This window comes from Zalophus californianus, chromosome 17 (assembly GCF_009762305.2).
Source record: "Zalophus californianus isolate mZalCal1 chromosome 17, mZalCal1.pri.v2, whole genome shotgun sequence".
Lineage (NCBI taxonomy): Eukaryota > Metazoa > Chordata > Mammalia > Carnivora > Otariidae > Zalophus > Zalophus californianus.
In genome coordinates, this window is record NC_045611.1 from 59,769,236 (window position 1) to 59,788,223 (window position 18,988).

Genomic DNA, 18,988 nt, shown 5'->3' on the forward strand with positions numbered 1-18,988 from the left:
GCGTGCCGGGCCAGCGGCCGCGACCCGGCGCCAGGCCGGACGTGCAGGGTTTCCCCCGGGCCCGCCCAGCCGGCCCAGCGCTGCCGCGAGCCGGGAGGCGGGAGGCGGGAGGGTGGCAGAGGCAAGGGAAACGGGGGCGCGAAGCCAGGGCGGAAAGGGCGGGTGCGGGACCCGCCCTGGCGCCGCGCTGGCCCCGATGGCAGGCGACGCGTCCTGCCGCTCGCTCTCCCGACCCTCCCAGTCCTCGGCGTCGGCGGCAGCGACAGCCTCACCACCTCGGCAACCGCCTCACCTCGGCGGCGGACAATGGCGGCCGCTCCCCCGGCGTCGACCAGGACGTGCCGCGCGGGCTCCTGGGAGTTGTAGTTCCGGGCGGTATGCTTCCGGTTGGTCCGGAAGCGTCGCCATGGCAGGTACAGGGAGCCGCTCCGCCTGGAGTCCCGCCTCCGCGGCGTCAGGGACTTACCTGGGCGACTAGTGTTCTAGCCCCCGGCGAACCGGACGGTGCTGTCCTGGGCCTGGACCACCCTCCCTGCCGCCGCTGCCGAACTCCGGAAGGCCTGGGTAGGTCGCGACCCCGTGAGCCTCAGTTTGCCCGTCTGTGAAATGGGGGCTCGCGGTGGCTGCCCTGAGCAACGCGACCTTGACGAAATCTGATAGTTCTCCGCGTCCCATACGCAGGTCTGAACGCTTCATTTAATCTTTACAATACTGTGAGGAAGTGGCTGTTCTGCCCCCCCTTCCCAGATGAGGAGGCGGGTTTGAGGCGTCTCCTCCTACATGAAGCCCTTGTGTTTAGAACATAGGGGATTGTTCCCGGATCTCTTCCTAGAGGGTGAAGCTTTAGGGGAGCCCAAATCACCGCCGACCCGTGTTGTGCAGTTTCCTGGAGGGAGCGTTCGTCGCGAGGCGCTGAAGACTAGAGCGGGGCACGCGGGGAACGAAGTCTCTGCCTGGCGGCTCCTACTCAAGCCGCTCGTCAAGGGCGTGGACCGGGATGACGAAAGGGCGCGCCACCCAGCACGGGGGGCTCCCCGGGCCACCCCCGAGCCTACAGCGCCAGCCGGAGCGCCACCCAGCACGGGGGGCTCCCCGGGCCACCCCCGAGCCTACAGCGCCAGCCGGAGCCGGAATCCCCAAGCCCGTTGGCGGCTCTCGGGGACCCTGCCGGAGCCTCCTTCCCGCCGCAGTTTGAAGTGAGCCGCTCCCCGAGCTCCTACCCGCACCTGCCCCCTTGTCCCCGGTTCGTCCCGCCTGTGCGTTTGTCCGCCCTACTCGCTTCGGCTGCACGGTGCGCAGAGAGGGGCAACGAGGGGCCTGACGGCAGGCAGCCTTAGGGCTTCGCGATGGCTCCGACTCTGGCTTTGCGTGAAACGAGAAGCCACCGCAAGGTTGGGAGCAGAGCCCTGGCGAGCTCCGCCCTCCCCAGAAGGTCACCTGTTTGTGTGTGGACAGACGGAGGGGTGAGGGAAGGGGCGGGACGACCCCTGCGGCCGGTGCGGTCATCAGTGGTCTGAAGGGTGGCGCTGGGGGCGCAGTGGTCAGCGTCCGCTTGCGGAGGCTGGTATCTTCAAGGTAGGGGCACAGCCGGTAGCAGGCTCAAGGTCTTGCTTCGTGAGCGGCAGCCCAGCCTGTGATGCCCAGAGCGAGGCAGGCTTCTCAAGGAGCGGCTACGCGCCAGGGCCTTTCGGGGAGAGGCCGGGTAGGCAGTGTGAGGGTTCCGCTCGCTCCGACGCGAGCCGCACCGCCCCCTGCTCTCTCCCTGCCGTGGGGTCGCCGAGGCTGGGCTGCGCAGCCGTCTTGGATGCCCCTCCTGTGGGGGTCTGAGCTGCTTCCGAGCTGCCAGTTTGGGAAGTGGGACAAGATCAGGGCAGTAGGAGAACCTAGGCACGCGGGGGCACGCCCTTCCGCTGAGATGCCTGAAGAGCGGTCACCCCATACCACCTGAAGGGCAGCCAGATGATGAGGACGAAAGGTAAAGGAAGGGGAGTCCAGGCACACTCTTGCAGCGAGTAAGACCTTTTGTGAGTATAACCGTAGGGTCACCAAGAGTAAAATAACTAGTACAGATAAGTTAGACCTGAAGTTGTCTATGCTCTCAAATCCTAGGATTAACTCATCTTCACCAGCGAGGAGCCCAGGAGTCATTAAGTTCGACATTCTGTGGGATCGTGAGTCCTCCACGTGGAAGTCAGCACGCCTCTCCGCGGTCAGTGGCCATGCAGAAGCTTCCGCTTGCACAGCTCTTCCTTGCTGCCTTTGCCACCAGCTCAGCATTCAGCCTCGTTTCTCTCGTCCCAGGGACCTAATGGTAGAGGTCTGCTCATTTTTCTTTTAAGAAAAACATGTAAAATATAATAAAGTTGTAAGGAATTCAGTGAAACCCTATGAAAACACTCCTAAGCTGAAAAAAAAATTATCCATGTAGCTGAAACCCCCATGTTCCCCTCTTCCATAGAAACTGCCTTTCAGAGACAGCCACTATCCTGAATGAAATGTGGATGGCTCTGTGTTTTTGGAAATTTTACAACATATATGTATCCCAGAGCAATACAAAACATTTACTTTGCATGTTTTGCATTCACATAAATGTATCTACATAAGATTTTATCTGCAACTTGCATTTTTTGCTGTATGTATTTATCATTCCAAGATTTATCCTTTTTGATATGTGAAACTTTATTTATTTTCACGGCTGTCTAGTTTCCTGTTAAATGAGTATACCAGAACTTGTTCATACTGTCTACTTTTGATGGCTACTTACGTTCCTTCAGTAAATATTCATTAAAGAACGTACTATGCAGGGTGCCTGGGTGGCTCAGTCAGTTTAACATCCAACTCTTGATTTCAGGTCATGATTTCAGGGTCCTGAGATTGAGCCCCCGCATCAGGCTGCAGGCTCAGCAGGGAGTCTGCTGGAGATTCTGTCTCTCCCTCCCCCCAACTCTCTCATGTGCTCTCTCTGTCTCTCTCTCTCTCTCTCAAATAAGTAAATAAATCTTTAAAAAAAATAAGAACCAATAATATAGGAGGTGGGAATAAAGTAGTGAGTAAAAATCACAAAACCCCCACTGCCCTCAAGGAGCTCACATTCTGGAGGAGAGTGCACAATAGAAAAATAAGCAAAGGGATGCCTGGGTGGCTCTAGTCAGTTAAGCGTCTGCCTCCAGCTCAGGTCATGATCCCAGGGTCCTGGAATCGAGCCCCACCAGGGGATCCTTGCTTGGCGGGGAGCCTGCTTCTCCCTCTGCCTGCTCCACCTGCTGCTCCTTCTGCTTGTGCTTTCACTCTCTCTCTCTGACATAAAACCTTAAAGAGAGAGAGAGAAAAAAATAAGTAAAATATATAACACATCGGATGGGGTTAATTGCTAAAGGCCAAGTAAGGAGAGGGGGCAAAGAATGGGGGAGGAGGTGGTTGTGATTTTAAGTTGGTGGCTCAGGGAAGGGCCCACTAAGAAGGTAATATGGAAGCAAAGACCTAAAGGCAGGGAGAAAGCCAGCCATGCAGGTATCTGGGGGAAGAGCATTGCAAGCAAAAGGCTTCCAGCTCCTATAAATGATGTTGCTATGAAAATTCATATACAGGTCTCCTTATGGACAGATGCAGGGTCTCTCTGGCGTAAGCCCTCAGAGTGGTACTGATGGGCCATAGCAAATGAATATTTATATCCAACGTTGGTAGATGTTTCCAAAAGGATTGCACCTTTTTTCTTTTTAGAGATTTTATTTATTTATTTGACAGAGAGAGACACAGTGAGAGAGGGAACACAAGCAGGGGGAGTGGGAGAGGAAGAAGCAGGCTTTCCGCTGAGCAGAGAGTCCAATGTGGGGCTCAGTCCCAGGACCCTGGGGTCATGACCTGAGCCTAAGGCAGACGCTTAATGACTGAGGCACCCAGGCGCCCCAGGATTGCACCTTTTCATATGCCTCCTAGCAACGGTTAGGAGTTCCACTTGCTCCACATCCTCACCAGTGCTTGGTACTGTCAGCTTTTTTAAATTAAAAAGTATGGGTAGAAAATTGTATTTCATTGTGAGATGTTTGCTCTTCTCTTATTGGTGAGATTCAGCATCTTTTCACGGTGTTAGCCATTTGTGTGTTCTCTCTTTGAATTAACTTCTCACTTCATGCGTTTTTCTCTCAGGTTGTCTTTTTCTTCCTGGCTTATAGAAGTTCTTCACAGAAATTTAACATTAATCCTTTATTAGGAATGTATCCTTTCCAAGTTTTGACTTACGTTTTACTTTGTTTATGGTATCTTTTGAAGCAAAGAAGGATTTTTTAAAATGTCTTTTCCAGGACAACTGGATGGATCAGTCAGTTGAGCTTCTGGCTCTTGATTTCCGCTCAGGTCATGCTCTTGGGGTCCTGGGATGGAGCTCCCCGTTGGGCTCCATGCTCAATGGGGGGTTGGCTTGAGATTTTCCCTCTCCCCCAAATTGTTCTCTCTCACAAATGAATAATTCTTTTTTTTTTTTAAGATTTTATTTATTTATTTGACAGAGAGAGACACAGTGAGAGAAGGAACACAAGCAGGGGGAGTGGGGGAGGGAGAAGCAGGCCTCCCGCCGAGCAGGGAGCCCGATGCGGGGCTCGATCCCAGGACCCTGGGACCATGACCCGAGCCGAAGGCAGACGCTTAATGACTGAGCCACCCAGGCGCCCCTCAAATGAATAATTTTTTTTTTAAGATTTTATTTATTTGTGTGACAGAAAGAGAGGCAGCGAGAGAGGGAACACAAGCAGGGGGAGTGGGAGAGGGAGAAGCAGGCTTCCTGCCGAGCAGGGAGCCCGATGTGGAGCTCGATCCCAGGACCCTGGGATCACGACTAGAGCCGAAGGCAGACGCTTAAGGACTGAGCCACTCAGGCAGCCCTCAAATGAATAATTCTTAAAAAATAAAAGTAAAATAATGTCTTCCCCAATCTAAGATTCCTTTTATTCCATTTGCTTGCCAGTTGCCTTGGCCAGAACCTCCATTACAATGTTGAATAGAAGTGGTGCGATCAGACATCCTCACCTTGTTCTAATCTTCAGGGGTAAGCATTCAGTTTTTTACCGGTATGATATTACCTGTGGATGTAGATGTCCTTTGTCAGGTTGAGGACATTGCCTTCTATTCCAAGTTTGGTGAGAGTTGTTTGTTTTTTAAATCAGGAATGACTGTTGGATTTTGTCAATTTTTTTCTGCATGTATTGAGATAATCATATACTTTTTTTTTTAGCTTGTTAATACAGTGAAGTACATTTATTGATTTTGGTTAAACCAACCCTGCATTTTTTAGATAATCCCACTTGGTCATGACTTTTTAAATTTCTATTATTTTATTATTATTGGATTCAATTTGCTAAAATTTTGTTTATAAAATATTCGCAGCATATACATTTAACAAAGGACTTGTATCCAGAATATATACACAACTCCTACAACTCAATAATAAAGACAAACAACCTAACAAAAAATGGGCAAAAGGCTTGAATAAACAATGCCAAGCAGCCAATAAGCACATGAAAAAGTATTAACTACCATTAATCATCACACCAGGATGAGATGTCACTGAACACTCACTAGAGGGGAACCTGGGTGGCTCAGTCAGTTGAGTGACTCTTGGTTTCAGCTCAGGTCATGATCTCGGGGCTGTGGGATTGAGCCCTGTGACTGCCTCTGCACTCCGTGGGGAATCTGCTTCTCTCTCTCTCTCCCTCTGCTCCCCTTCCTTCCCCCCCGCCACCCCTGGTGTACTCCCTCTAAAGTAAATAAATCTTTAAAAAAATGCTCATTCACTAGAATGGCCAAAATGAAAAAGACAATGCCAAAATTTGGTAAGGATGTGGAGCAGCAGGAATTCTAATACATGGCCGGTACTTGCAGAAAATATTACAACCACTTTGTAGAACTGACAGTTTCTTAAAAAGCTGAGCATACATCCACCCAGCCATGTCACCTCTAGGAGTTTCCCCAAGAGAAATGAAAGCATATGCCCATAAAAAACAAAACAACCTTGATAAGTATGTTCATAGCACCTTTACTCATAGTAACCAAAAACTGGGAACATCCCAGGTTTCCATCAATCTGAGAATGGATAAATTGTGCTATATTTATACAATGGAATAAATACTACACAGCAACAAAAAGAATTACTGATCTATGTAATGACATAGATAAGTCTCAAAAATTTTTTGCTGAGGGAAAGCAGCAGACACAAAAATGCACAAAATATGACTACAATCTCACCGTAGTAAATTCTAGAATTGGCAAAAATAACCCATGCTGATAGAAATCACTATTTGCTTTGGGGTATATAGGGAAGAAGTATCTGGGGACAAGAAGGAACTTTCTGGGGTAATGGGAATGTTCGTGTCTTAATAGGTGTTTGCCAAAAATGATTCAATGGTGTACCTAGAGCATTTCACTGTTCTGGGTACTCAGCAAAATTCTAGGCTAAGGGGATTTTTTTCTTACAGATTTTATTTATTTTAGAGACAGAGAGCAATGGGGGGGGAGGGGTGGAGGGAGGAGAGACTCTCAAGTAGACTCCCACTGAGCACGAAGCCCAACATGGGACTTGACCCCATGATCCCGAGATCATGACCTGAGCCAAAATCAAGAGTCCGATGCTCAACCGACTGAGCCACCCAGACGCCCCTAGGCTAAGGGGATTCTCAAGAAAAGTAATTCTCAGAAAATTATTCTTGCACTTAGGGTTTTTCCTGCCCCGAATCTGGGGCTCTGTTCCACCAGCCCACTGTCCTCAAAGGCCAGAGCCTTTGTGCAGTTGCTCCATCAGTGGCCAGCCACTTTGATGCCCACCTGCACCCAGTCCAGGTATTTGTCTCCAGTATGGCACTGGGCTCACCTGTAAAAGGTTTTCCTCTCTTTGGAATTCATCAAGTTTTCCTTGATTCCACCTCTCTTCAGTAGCATATCATAGAAGAATATCCAGGTAGATATTCATGAACATCATATACAGGGATCGAGGATCAGTATCTTCCTGGAATGTTAACTTTATTCAGAGTTGGTGAAATTGTGTTGTAGATTTGGGGGGTTCTTTAAAGGCTATACTTTTTCCTTTTTGTTTTAATTCACATTAGCTGCATCCTGGTTTTGTCAGTTGTGTTTACGTCCTGAACATCTATAGATGGAGACATTTTTACTTCTCACAAATGAGGGACACATCAACCCACGATGCTCACATCTCTGGCTTGGAGAGCCAGTCTTGCTCCACCAGAGTCCCCAGATGAGGCATTTGCTTTCTGGCACAGCTGCTGAGGCCTATACAGCTGGCTTTTAAGAAGCAAGTGTGTGGGGCGCCTGCATGGCTCAGTTGGTTAAGTGACTGCCTTCGGCTCAGGTCATGATCCCAGGGTTCTGGGATCAAGCCCTGCATCGGCCTCCTGCTCAGCGGGAAGCCTGCTTCTCCCTTTCCCATTCCCCCTGCTTGTATTCCCTCTCTTGCTGTCTCTCTCTGTCAAATAAATAAAATCTTTAAAAAAAAAAAAAAAAAGAAGCAAGTGTGTTTCCTTATGGACTCATTTTTTAAGCTTTTAATCTTTCTCTCTGTATCTCTCATATACACACATACTGGGTCTTGTATATTAGTTCAACCTCTCAGTGTAACAGCACTGATAATATCTCTGGCTACACACACATGAATGATCTGTGTTCTGTTTCCCACCCAGTAACATGGGATAATGAAAATTTTGGATTTCATGATTTTAATATTATTCCTGGATGAAAATAATGTTCTTTTAAATTCCAATTATATACACTTATTTTAAACAAATTAAAATCACTTGAAGTTAAAGGGAAAGAACAAATATTGCTTACAATCCCACCATCAACAGATAACAAATTATTAACACGTGGGTGACATTTTTCCACAGAGCTCCCCTGGGAAAGACTTATAATTTCATAGAATTGGGATCATCCATGTTGTTATGAACCTAATTTTGTCTCCCAATAATATGCCATTTAATTTTTGCACCATAATAAGGTAAACTTTCTCCTATTGGGGAGCATTTAGTATTTTGCTGTTATAAACCATGCTATAACAAAGGTCCTGCCCACATTTTCATAGCTGAGCAGTTATTTCCATGGATAAACTGCAAAGGTGAGATTGCTGAATCAACTCATGAACATACTTTGCATTGGACACTTCCAACTTTACCCTACAAAGAGGGTATACCTATGTAACCATCCATGGGTGCTGAATAATAGAATCCATTTCCTAGGGGCGCCTGGGTGGCTCAGTTGGTTAAGCGACTGCCTTCGCCTCAGGTCATGATCCCTGGGTCATGGGATCGAGCCCCGCATCAGGCTCCCTGCTTGGCGGGAGGCCTGCTTCTCCCTCTCCCACTCCTCCTGCTTGTGTTCCCTCTCTCTCTGTCTCTCTGTCAATTAAATAAATAAAATCTTAAAAAAAAAAAAAGGAATCCATTTCCTACACTTTCTTAGTTTTCTTTTTTTTCTTAAGTAAACTCTACCCCCAACATGGGGCTTGAACCCATGACCCCAAGATCAAGAGTCCCATGCTCTACTGACTGAGCCAGGCAGGCACCCCCATTTCATAATATTTTTTAAAGATTTTATTTATTTATTTGAGAGAGAAAGACAGAGATAGAGAGAGCAGGAGTGGGGAGGCGAGGGAGAAGCAGACTCCCCACTAATGCAGGATTTAATCCGACCCTGGGATCGTGACCTGAGCCGAAGGCAGACGCCCAGCGACTGAGCCACCCAGGCGCCCCTCCAACATAGTCTTTTTAAATCATTGTCAATCTTTACCTGCTAATTAGCCTCTCTAGACTGTGTTTTCTACATCTATAAAATGGAAATAATAGAACTTGCTTCACCAGGATCTCTGTATTAAATGAGGTAATGTAGACTGCATGATTGGGGTACTGCCTACCTCATAACAGCTGCTCAAATATTTATTTTTTTTAAGATTTTATTTATTTATTTGACAGAGAGAAATAGCAAGAGCAGGAACACAGCAGGGGGAGTGGGAGAGGGAGAAGCAGGCTTCCCGCGGAGCAGGGAGCCCGATGCGGGGCTCGATCCCAGGACCCTGGGATCATGACCTGAGCATATGGCAGACGCTCAACCAACTGAGCCACACAGGTGCCCGCAAATATTTATTTTCATCATTTTAATTTGAATCTCTGATGACTTATGAATCATGTACTTTTTAATGTATTTGTTGTCCATTTGTATTCCTTTTGTGAATTTCCTGTCCATACAAAGGACGAGTGAGCAGCCTTTTGCCTTGGTCCTCCCTGACTGGAATGGAGATGGCTCTACATCTGGGATTGGCAAGGCTTTTCTAATAAATATTTTACCTTTTCAGGCTATGCAATCTCTTTCACAACTACTCAATTCCACCTTAGTGTGTTAAAGCAGCCATAGACAATATGGAAATGACTGGGCGTGGCTATGTTCCAATTAAGACTATTTACAAAAACACTTGGGCCAGATTTGGCCTGTGGGCCATAGTTTGCCAACCTCAGTGCTAGTGTCACCATTTAAACCTGATACCATATGATAAAAATATTTTTTTCCTGGGGCGCCTGGGTGGCTGCGTCTGCCTTCAGCTCAGGTCATGATCCCAGGGTGCTGGGATCGAGCCCCACAATCGGGCTCCCTGTTTGGCGGGAAACCCGCTTCTCCCTTTGCCTCAACTGTTCCCCCTGCTTGTGCTCTCTCTCTGTCAAATAAATAAATAAAATCTTTTAAAAAGTATATTTTTTTCCTGCTACCAGGGTTTTTTTTTCCCTTAAATAATCTTTAAATAGTAAATTTTATCAACTTCTTTCTCATTAATCATTGAGATGACTACATTTCCCCACTGATTGATTAAAATGGGGTATTATGGTTATGTATTTCCTAATACTCAGTACCCTGATTCCTGGAGTGAATGTTCCTTCTTTGAGTTTTGACAAACTGGTATCACAAGAGCTTTCTACATGTTCTGGAACAGTTGCATATCAGCATAGAGCCCATCCCAGGACTCGATATCACAACCCTGAGATCACGACTCGAGCCAAAGCCAAGAATCGGATACTTTGTGCCACCCAAGTGCCCTCTCCTCTTTGTCTTTTTATTTACTGTAAAATTGTAGCAGTTAAAAAAAAAAGATTTATTTTTCTTGAGAAAGAGAGAGAACGTGTGAGCAGAGGGAGGGGCAGAGGGAGACGGAGAGAAACTTGTGGGGCCCGACACAGGGCTCGATCTCATAACCTGAGCTGAAACCAAGAATCAGGATGCTCAACCAACTGAGCCATGCAGGTGCCCCATTAAATTGTAGCAGTTTTGAACATAAAAAGAAAAGGAAAGCCACACAATATCCAAAGACTTTTATTGATTAGCTACGTTCATTTCTGTTTTCTTCTAAGCCCTTCTCCAAATGCACATATAGGGCAACGCAGTCACAAGAGTTCACATTTCACTACAGTTGACCCTTGAATAACATGGGGGTTGGGAGTGCTGACGCCCTGCACAGCTGAAAATCCGCATATAACTAACTCTCCAAAAACTTGACTAATAGCCTCCTATTGACTGGCAATCTTACCAATAATATAAACAGTCAGTTAACACATTTTATATATTATATATATATTATATACTGTATTCTTTTTTTTTTAAAGATTTTATTTTATTTTATTTATTTATTTTTTTTAAAGATTTATTTATTTATTTGAGAGAGAGAATGAGAGAGAGAGAGAACATGAGAGAGGGGAGGGTCAGAGGGAGAAGCAGACTCCCCGCCGAGCAGGGAGCCCGATGCGGGACCCGATCCCGGGACTCCAGGACCATGACCTGAGCTGAAGGCAGTGGCCCAACCGACTGAGCCACCCAGGCACCCCAAGATTTTATTTATTTATTTGAGAGAGAGAGAATGAGAGATAGAGAGCACGAGAGGGAAGAGGGTCAGAGGGAGAAGCAGACTCCCTGCCGAGCAGGGAGCCCGATGCGGGACTCGATCCCGGGACTCCAGGATCGTGACCTGAGCCGAAGGCAGTCGCTTAACCAACTGAGCCACCCAGGCGCCCTATATACTGTATTCTTATAATGTAAGCTAGAGAAAAGAAAATCATAAGGAAGAAAAATAAAGTTACAATACTCTACTGTATTTATTGAAAAAAATCCACATATAAGTAGACCTGCACAGTTCAAAACTGTGTTGTTCAAGGGTCAACTGTATTATAGGCATTTTCCATGTTTCTACAGTGTTCATAATTATTGTTTATAATGAATTCCTGAAACAAATTAGAAGCAGCCCAATTTTCTAGCATTGGGGGAACAATGAAGCAAATAATGGCACTCTGGCTCTTTCGAATGGTACATCAGTCATTCAAATATCATCATCCTATTTTGACTTCTGAGCAATAGTAATTGGGTAATCACATTAATTAATATTACTGAAGAGAGTTTTGGTCTCACTAATTAAAAAATTTTTCCTAGGTGGGGCGCCTGGGTGGCTCAGTCGTTAACCGTCTGCCTTCGGCTCAGGTCATGATCCCAGGGTCCTGCTCAGGGGGAGCCTGCTTCTCCCTCTCCCACTCCCCCTGCTTGTGGTCCCTCTCTTGCTGTGTCTCTGTCAGATAAATAAATAAAATCTTTAAATAAAAAATTTTTTTTTCCAAGGTATCAAATGCCACACAGGTTCAGCCCTTCTCCGGGAATGCATCAAAAAACCACAAAATTTAAATGTGTGTGTAGTTTTTATATATTAAAATGAAATATGGGGCGCCTGGGTGGCTCAGTTGGTTGGGCCATTGCCTTCAGCTCAGGTCATGATCCTGGAGTCCCGGGATTGAGTCCGGCAACGGGCTCCCTGCTCAGCGGGGAGCCTGCTTCGCCCTCTGATGCTCCCCTCTCTCATGCTCTATCTCATTCTCTCTTTCAAATAAATAAATAAAATCTTTAAAAAAAAATGAAATATGTAGTTTTTTTTCTCTGGTATGAATTCTTTGGTGCCCAATAAAATTAGAACCTCGATTGAAAGCTTTCCCACACTGATGACATTTATATGGTTTCTCTCCAGTGTGCATTCTTATGTTGAGTGAAGGATAAATGAAAACTGAATGTTTTCCCACATTTGTTACATTTATATTGCTTCTCAACAGTATGGATTCTCTTGTGAACTGTAAGGTGAGAGCTGTGACCAAAGGCTTTTCCACATTCATCACATTGGTATGGTTTCTCTCCAGTGTGCGTCCTTTCGTGTTGTGTATAGGAGGAGCGGTCACCAAAGGCTTTCCCACATTCATTACATTTATAGGGTTTTTCTCCAGTATGTGTTCTCTTATGCACATTAAGATTAGACCTTCCACTGAAGGATTTTCCACATTCATCACATTTATAGGGTTTCTCTCCAGTATGAATTCTCCGGTGTACATTAAGATGAGAATTTTGGCTAAAAGACTTTCCACATTTATTACATTCATAAGGTTTCTCATCAGTGTGAGTTCTCTGCTGTAAAATGAGGTGAAGGCTCTGCCAGAAAGACTTCCCACATTCATTACATTCAGAGGCTTTCTCTCTATCGTGATTTCTCAAATGGTAAGAAAGAGATGAAAGTTTCTTAAAGGCTTTCCCACATTTGTTACATTCATAGGGTTTCTCCTTAGTATGAGTTCTCATGACCTGAGAGAGGGGTGGGCTATAGGTAAAAAAATCTCCACTTTACATCCGTAGAATTTCTCTCCTACATTAATTATCTCATGTGTAGAAAGGTATACGCTCTGGTTGGTATATTTACCATGCTCAATCAACTTAGACGGTTTTCCCAAGGCTGTTCCACATGGACTGCCTTTACAAGGTTTCTTCCCTACCAAGATTTCCTGATGATTTTTTAAAATAAAATTATGATGTAAGCTTTGAACTGAGTCAATTTGATGGAAATATTCTTTGACAAGAAATCTCCGTGAAGAAACAAAGTCTGAATTGAAACTGCATTTCCCCACAACTTCAGCATTTCCCCAACCCCCATCACGGGTCACTACTTGCCCTTGTTTATGTTCCATTGGCCCCAAACTGCCACCATGCATCTTCTGCTTCTCTGACTCATCCCCAGATTCCCAGCCATCTGCTGTGGGAGAACATCAGCAATCATGCACTGCGGATCTTGTCAGGTTCATGCTGCTGGGTAACTCCTTCCCAGAAAAGGCCTCTGTTGGTGACAACTCCTGGCTTTTAGGTTTCTTCTTCCATTCTAGAAGGAAATTAAAAATAATTTAGATCTAGTCTTACAAAGCACCCAGAACCAGGGTCAGACTACCTCAGTTACCCTCGATCCTTCTCATTCTCAGTTTCTTTAGTTCTCCCTGAGCGCGAACATTTCCACCATTAACACACGGTTCCTCTCTGCTTGAGGACCTTCCTTTGGTCTCCAAAGTCTTCAACCCTTTCCCTTTTCATCATTCAGCTCTTGAGTCTCAGGTCACCTCCTCGGAGAGATCCTTCCAAACCTCCCAGCCTGCATGGGTTCCTTATCACTTTCCACCTCATTGTCCTGTTTCATTTCCCTCATACCACTGTTTAGCATTAGTCAACACCATCTTGTTCTTTTTGTTCTTTATTGTCTGCACCTCCCCAGACACCATAGACTAGAGGCTTTAGGCTCCACAGTGGTAGGAACCTTGCCCATCCTGTTCACACTGTGTCTCCAGTGCCCAAAATGCACAGAGAACAAAAGGACTCCACAGGCAGATGGATAAACAAAAAGAGTGATCAGCACAGCAGGCAGAGGGGATGCACCTGGAGCCCCAGGGATGCTTGGGACATGTCTATGAGGTGGAGAGAGAGGGTACCTGATCATGCTCCCCAGCAGCATGACTCCCATCAAGGGGGTAGGTCTTATGTTTCTGACATGGGAAGAGGCTATGGAATTGAATTTGAGGAGGTCTTTGCAAGGTCACGCAGAGCAAAGAGGGACCTGGAAATCTGCAGAGGGTTTCTCCTTGAGTCCTTGACTGGACTCCAACTGCAAATGCATAGAAGGCTAAGACCTGACAAAGAACAGGGCTGAGCAGAGGTTTCAGAAGTTACCCAGTGTTGGGAGACTTAGCTGTGACCCAGAAAGCACCCGAGGCACTCAGGTGAGACTCTAGAAAGTTGTACCTTAGGAGGAAACACCATACCCTAAGGATAAGGACTACATCCAAGGACTAAAGCAAAACCAAAGTAACATTACCTTAATAAATCCTAAAACCAAGCCTCATCAGGATTAGGGTGACCTGTAGTAATTTAACTGCCTACTAGAAAAAAACCTCATACTCTTGGTAGAAGACAAGAATCCATAGTCTCTCCAATGCATTGTCTGCAGAATCCAGTATACAAAAATTGACTAGAAAGGTAAAGAATCAGGAAAATGTGACTCATAATCAAGAAAAAAAATTCAATAGAAGCAGATATACCAAACATTAGACGGAAAAGATTTAAAAATAACAATTATAGCTCTTTCTCTTCAACTTGGTGGCCAAGCAGCAAACACACAGAAGCTGATCTTCACGGAGACCCTAACAAGCAAGAATATTACCCTCAAGGTCGAGCCCAGTGACACCACTGAGAATGTCAAAGCCAAGACAATGAGGGCATCCCACTTGACCAACAGTGTCTGTTTTGAGGGGCAAACAGCTGGAGGATGGCTGCACTCTCTCAGACTATAATATCCAGGAAGAGCACCCTGCACTTGGCACTTGGCCTGGAGGTGGCATCACCCAGCCCTCCCTCTGCCAGCTCGCCCAGAAATACAACGTTGTGCTCCCGGAGACGCAAGGTCACGCCAAACATCCGCACCTTCAGATGAAGGTCAATAAAGCCCCTCCATCAGTTCTTCCTTTTCCCACAGGGTGGCCTCCTGCCGGAGCCCCATGGCCCTGGGGCCTCAATAAAGTTTCACTTACACTGACTGGGGGAAAAAGCCCAACCTATTATAAACATAACACAGAATTTCATGGAAATTTTGAAAAAGAACCAACTGAAAATTCCATTCTGGAATTAAATAAAAATACAGTATCTGAAGCAAACCATGAATAGACTTAACAGCAGACTGGACACAAAAGAAGAAAGAATCTGTGAATTCAAAGGCAAGTAAGTGGAAATTTTATGATGATACAAAGGGAGAGAAAAGAATTTAAAAACAGAACACCTGACAAAAGGACTAATGTGTAGCTGTAGTTGCAAGAGGGATCGAAGCAGCAGAGGAAACATTTGAAAAGATAAGAGCAGAGATTTTTTTCCAGACTGATCAAAGGTACCATTCTAGGTGTTCAGTGTTCAACAGCAACAATCTGTAGAGAAAATCTTGTGATTTTGACATCTGGTATCAAACTTTTTAGCACTTCATTACATACTTCAATGTTATAAATAAAGCTAGTAAAACCATTCTAAATGACAGTCTATAGGGGAAAGATACACATGAGACTAAATTCCCACTTTTAAAATATAACTTTTTACTGGGTACATATTAAAGACACCCCAAAAAAGGTGAAAGTTCACAGGCAGTGTGGGTTTAAAGCACCATAACCAAGGATTTAAGAACTAAACCATCAGTTCTCTCTGATTTCATTCATTTGTTCCCTGTAAACCCTCTCTGCTCTCTAAAAAACAGCTGAGGGGCACCTGGGTGGCTCAGTCAGTTGGGCGGCTGCCTTCAGCTCAGGTCATGATCCCCAGGGTCCTGAGATCGAGCCCCACATTGGGATCCTTGCTCTGCAGGGAGCCTGCTTCTCCCTCTCCCTCTGCTTCTCCCCCTGCTCATGCTCTCTCTCTCACTATGTCTCTCTCTGTGTCAAATAAATAAATAAAAAATTAAAAAAAAAAAAAACAGTTGATAGGGATGCCTGGGTGGCTCAGTCAGTTAAGCGTCTGCCTTTGGCTCAGGTCATGATCCCAGGGTCCTGGGATCGAGTCCCACATCAGGCTCCCTGCTCAGCGGGGAGCCTGCTTCACCCTCTGCCTGCTGCTCCCCTGCTTGTGCTCGCTTGCTCTCTCTTGCTCTCTCACTGAAAAATAAATAAAATATTTTAAAAAGAAAGAAAGAAAGAACAGTTGATAAACTGCGCCTGCCTTTCAGAGAGAACTGAAACACAAGTGGGAGCTTCATCCAGGCCAGAATGACAGAAAGAAGTAAAAAGAAGCCAAGACTTTAAAGTGATGACAGGTCTTTATCAAACACTGCACCCAACAGTAGCAGAATATACATTCTCAAAATAGACCATATGCTGTGTCATAAAAACATCTCTCAATAAATTTAAAAGAAGGGCACCTGGGTGGCTCAGTCGGTTAAGCAGCTGCCTTCGGCTCAGGTCATGATCCCAGGGTCCTGGGATCGAGGTCTGCATTGGGCTCCCTGCTCGGCGGGGAGCCGGCTTCTCCCTCTCCCTCTGCCTGCCTCTCTGCCTACTTATGCTATCTCCCTGTCAAATAAATAAATAAAATCTTTAAATAAATAAATAAATTTAAAAGGCCTGAATTCATACAGAATATGTTTTCAATCACAATGGAAATAATCTAGACATCAATAACAGAAATTTCCTCATATTTGGAAATTGAACAAGGTCCTTCACAAATCAAAGAAGAAATCACTTTCATATGTTGTATTTTCATTATGATTCCGTTCAAGGCATTTGGAAAACAAAAACAATAATGAACTAAACAATAATGAAAATACAACATGTGAAAATGTGCAGGATGCAGTTGAAATAAGACTCAAAGGAAAATGCATAGCTATAAATACAAACATGAGAAAGGAAGAAAGCATTAAAGGTAAAAAACTAAGCTTCTACCTCAAAAAGCCAGAGAAAAGGAAAGCAAATTAAGCCAAAGCAATGGAAGGAAATAACAGAAAGCAGAAATCAATGCAACGGAGAAAAAAAACTCAGTCATGTCAACAGATGCATAGAGAGCATTTGATAACACCCATTCATAATAAAACGAAACAAAACAAAACAAAAAAAACCCTCAGCAATCCAGGAATAGAACTTTCTCAATTTGATAAAGGGCAACAGATCATATTTAATGGTGAAATACTGAATTCTATCCCCTAATATCAGGAGCAAGGCAAGGATGTTCATTCTTATCACTTTTATTTAATACTGTACTGGATATCTATGGTGACAGATATCAGAAGAATGGTTGCCATACTGGGGGAGTCCTAAGTGGAAAAACACATAAGGAAATGAATGCATGGGGATGGAAATAGTCTATGTGTGGATTGGAGTATGGGTCACACAAATATACATTTGCAAAACTTTTTTGGGCTGTACTCTTAGAAGCAGCACATCTCGCTGTATGTTAATTTCACATCAATTTTTTTAAAAAGTACTAGAGGTCCTAGCTGGTATAATAATATAAAAAATGAAAAAGCATAAAGTCTGAAAAGGAAAAAATAAAGCAATCTTTATTTGAAGATGACATGATTGTGTAAAATATCTAAAGACATTGAAACTTAATTACTAAAACAACTAAGTGATTTTAGCAAGCTCACACAGGATAGAATGTCAAAGAAAAAATTATATACACTAGCAACAAACAATCAGAAAATGAAATTAAAAATAAGACTTACAATAGCATCAAAAATGCCAAATTTCTAGGAATAAAATTAGTAAAAGATGTGCATGACCCGTATGCTTAAAAACTGCAAAATACTGCTGAGAGAATTACCTAAATAAATATACCATGATCCCAAAATTAGAAGCCTCAACATGTTAAGATATAAAGTCTTCCCCAACTGATCGAAGGCACTACCAATCAAAACTTAATCTATCACTCAACAAGTCCCCTCCTAGATATTTACTCAAGAGAAATAAAAACACAAGTCCACTAAAAACATTGCACAAGAATGTCCATAGCAGCATTATTCATAATAGCCCCAAACTAGAAACAATCCAAATGTTCATTATCAAGAGAATGGATAAATTGTAAATCATCAAAAAGTAAAAAGGAATGAAATAATAATGCATATAATATCATGGATGGGTAAACCTTACACAAAAGAAATAATATATGGGGGCACCTGGGTGGCTCAGTCGGTTGAGCGGCTGCCTTCGGCTCATGATCCTAGGGTCCTGGGATAGAGCCCCATGTCTGGCTCTGTGCTCAGCGGGGAGCCTGCCTCTCCCTCTCCCTGCCTGTCTGCCTACTTGAGATCTCTGTCTCTCTGTCAAATAAATAAATAAAATCTTAAAAAAAAAAAGAAAGAAAGAAATAATGTATGATTCTCTTTATCTGAAGTTCTAAAAAGGCAAAAATAACCTATGGTGGAAAAAAAAAAAAATCTCAACAGTGGTTGCCTTTCTTAAATGGAAAGAGGTAACAAAGGAACTTTGTGAAATAATGAAAATGTCAACTTTATTTGGATAAGAATTACATATGTGCATACATTTATCAAAATTTTTCAATTGTACATTTAAATTTTGTGCACTTTAAAAGTATTGTTGGCAAAAAAATAAAAAATACCCATTGTCTTCAAAGTAACAACAGTAAGATGGAGGTTGACTTCTCAACAGAAACCATGGAGTCCAGGAGACAAGGGCATGGTGTCTTTAAAGTGCTGAGAAAAAGAAAAAACAACAACAACAAAAACCTGACAACCTAAAATTTTCTGTTTATGGTATCTTTCCAAAATGAAGATGAAATAAAGGCATTTTCAGGCAAACACAAAATGAGGGCATTTTGTCACTCTAAAAGAACTCTAAGCAAAAGGAAAGTGATCCCAGACATAGTTAGGGAAATGCCAAAGGTAATGAAAAGCACTAGAAAAGGAAGACACGAAGGAACACATAGACAAACACTGACTGTAAAGGTCCTTTCCCCACCTCACCTACGCAGGAATCTTGGGAGAGCCCTCTGTCCATCATCCGTTGCTCTGCTCCGAGTTCTACCTGGGCAACAATATCTGGCTTGAGGTTCCAAGGGCCTGTGCAAATGAATGATCAAGCTGTGAGGTTTGGGTTTTTTTCATATACATTTTGTGACAACATGT

The 18,988-nt window shown here is 44.3% G+C and overlaps 1 protein-coding gene across 7 annotated transcripts; it reads left to right on the forward strand.

Annotated features, from left to right (window-relative positions):
* Positions 1–352: 352 nt before the first annotated feature.
* LOC113936472 lies at positions 353–7,427 on the forward strand. Of its 7 annotated transcripts, none has more exons than XM_035725180.1 (5): positions 353–564; positions 833–1,196; positions 2,110–2,317; positions 4,961–5,041; positions 7,095–7,427. In XM_035725180.1, exons 1-4 carry the CDS (start codon positions 378–380, stop codon positions 4,991–4,993), a joined length of 792 nt encoding a protein of 263 aa, XP_035581073.1. In that variant the 5' UTR covers positions 353–377; the 3' UTR covers positions 4,994–5,041; positions 7,095–7,427. The 7 variants fall into 7 exon arrangements, 4 of the variants coding, with proteins under 4 accessions (XP_035581073.1, XP_035581074.1, XP_035581075.1 ...); XM_035725181.1 differs by having other exon boundaries at positions 2,110–2,311; XM_035725182.1 differs by having other exon boundaries at positions 2,110–2,209.
* The last annotated feature ends 11,561 nt before the right edge of the window (positions 7,428–18,988 follow it).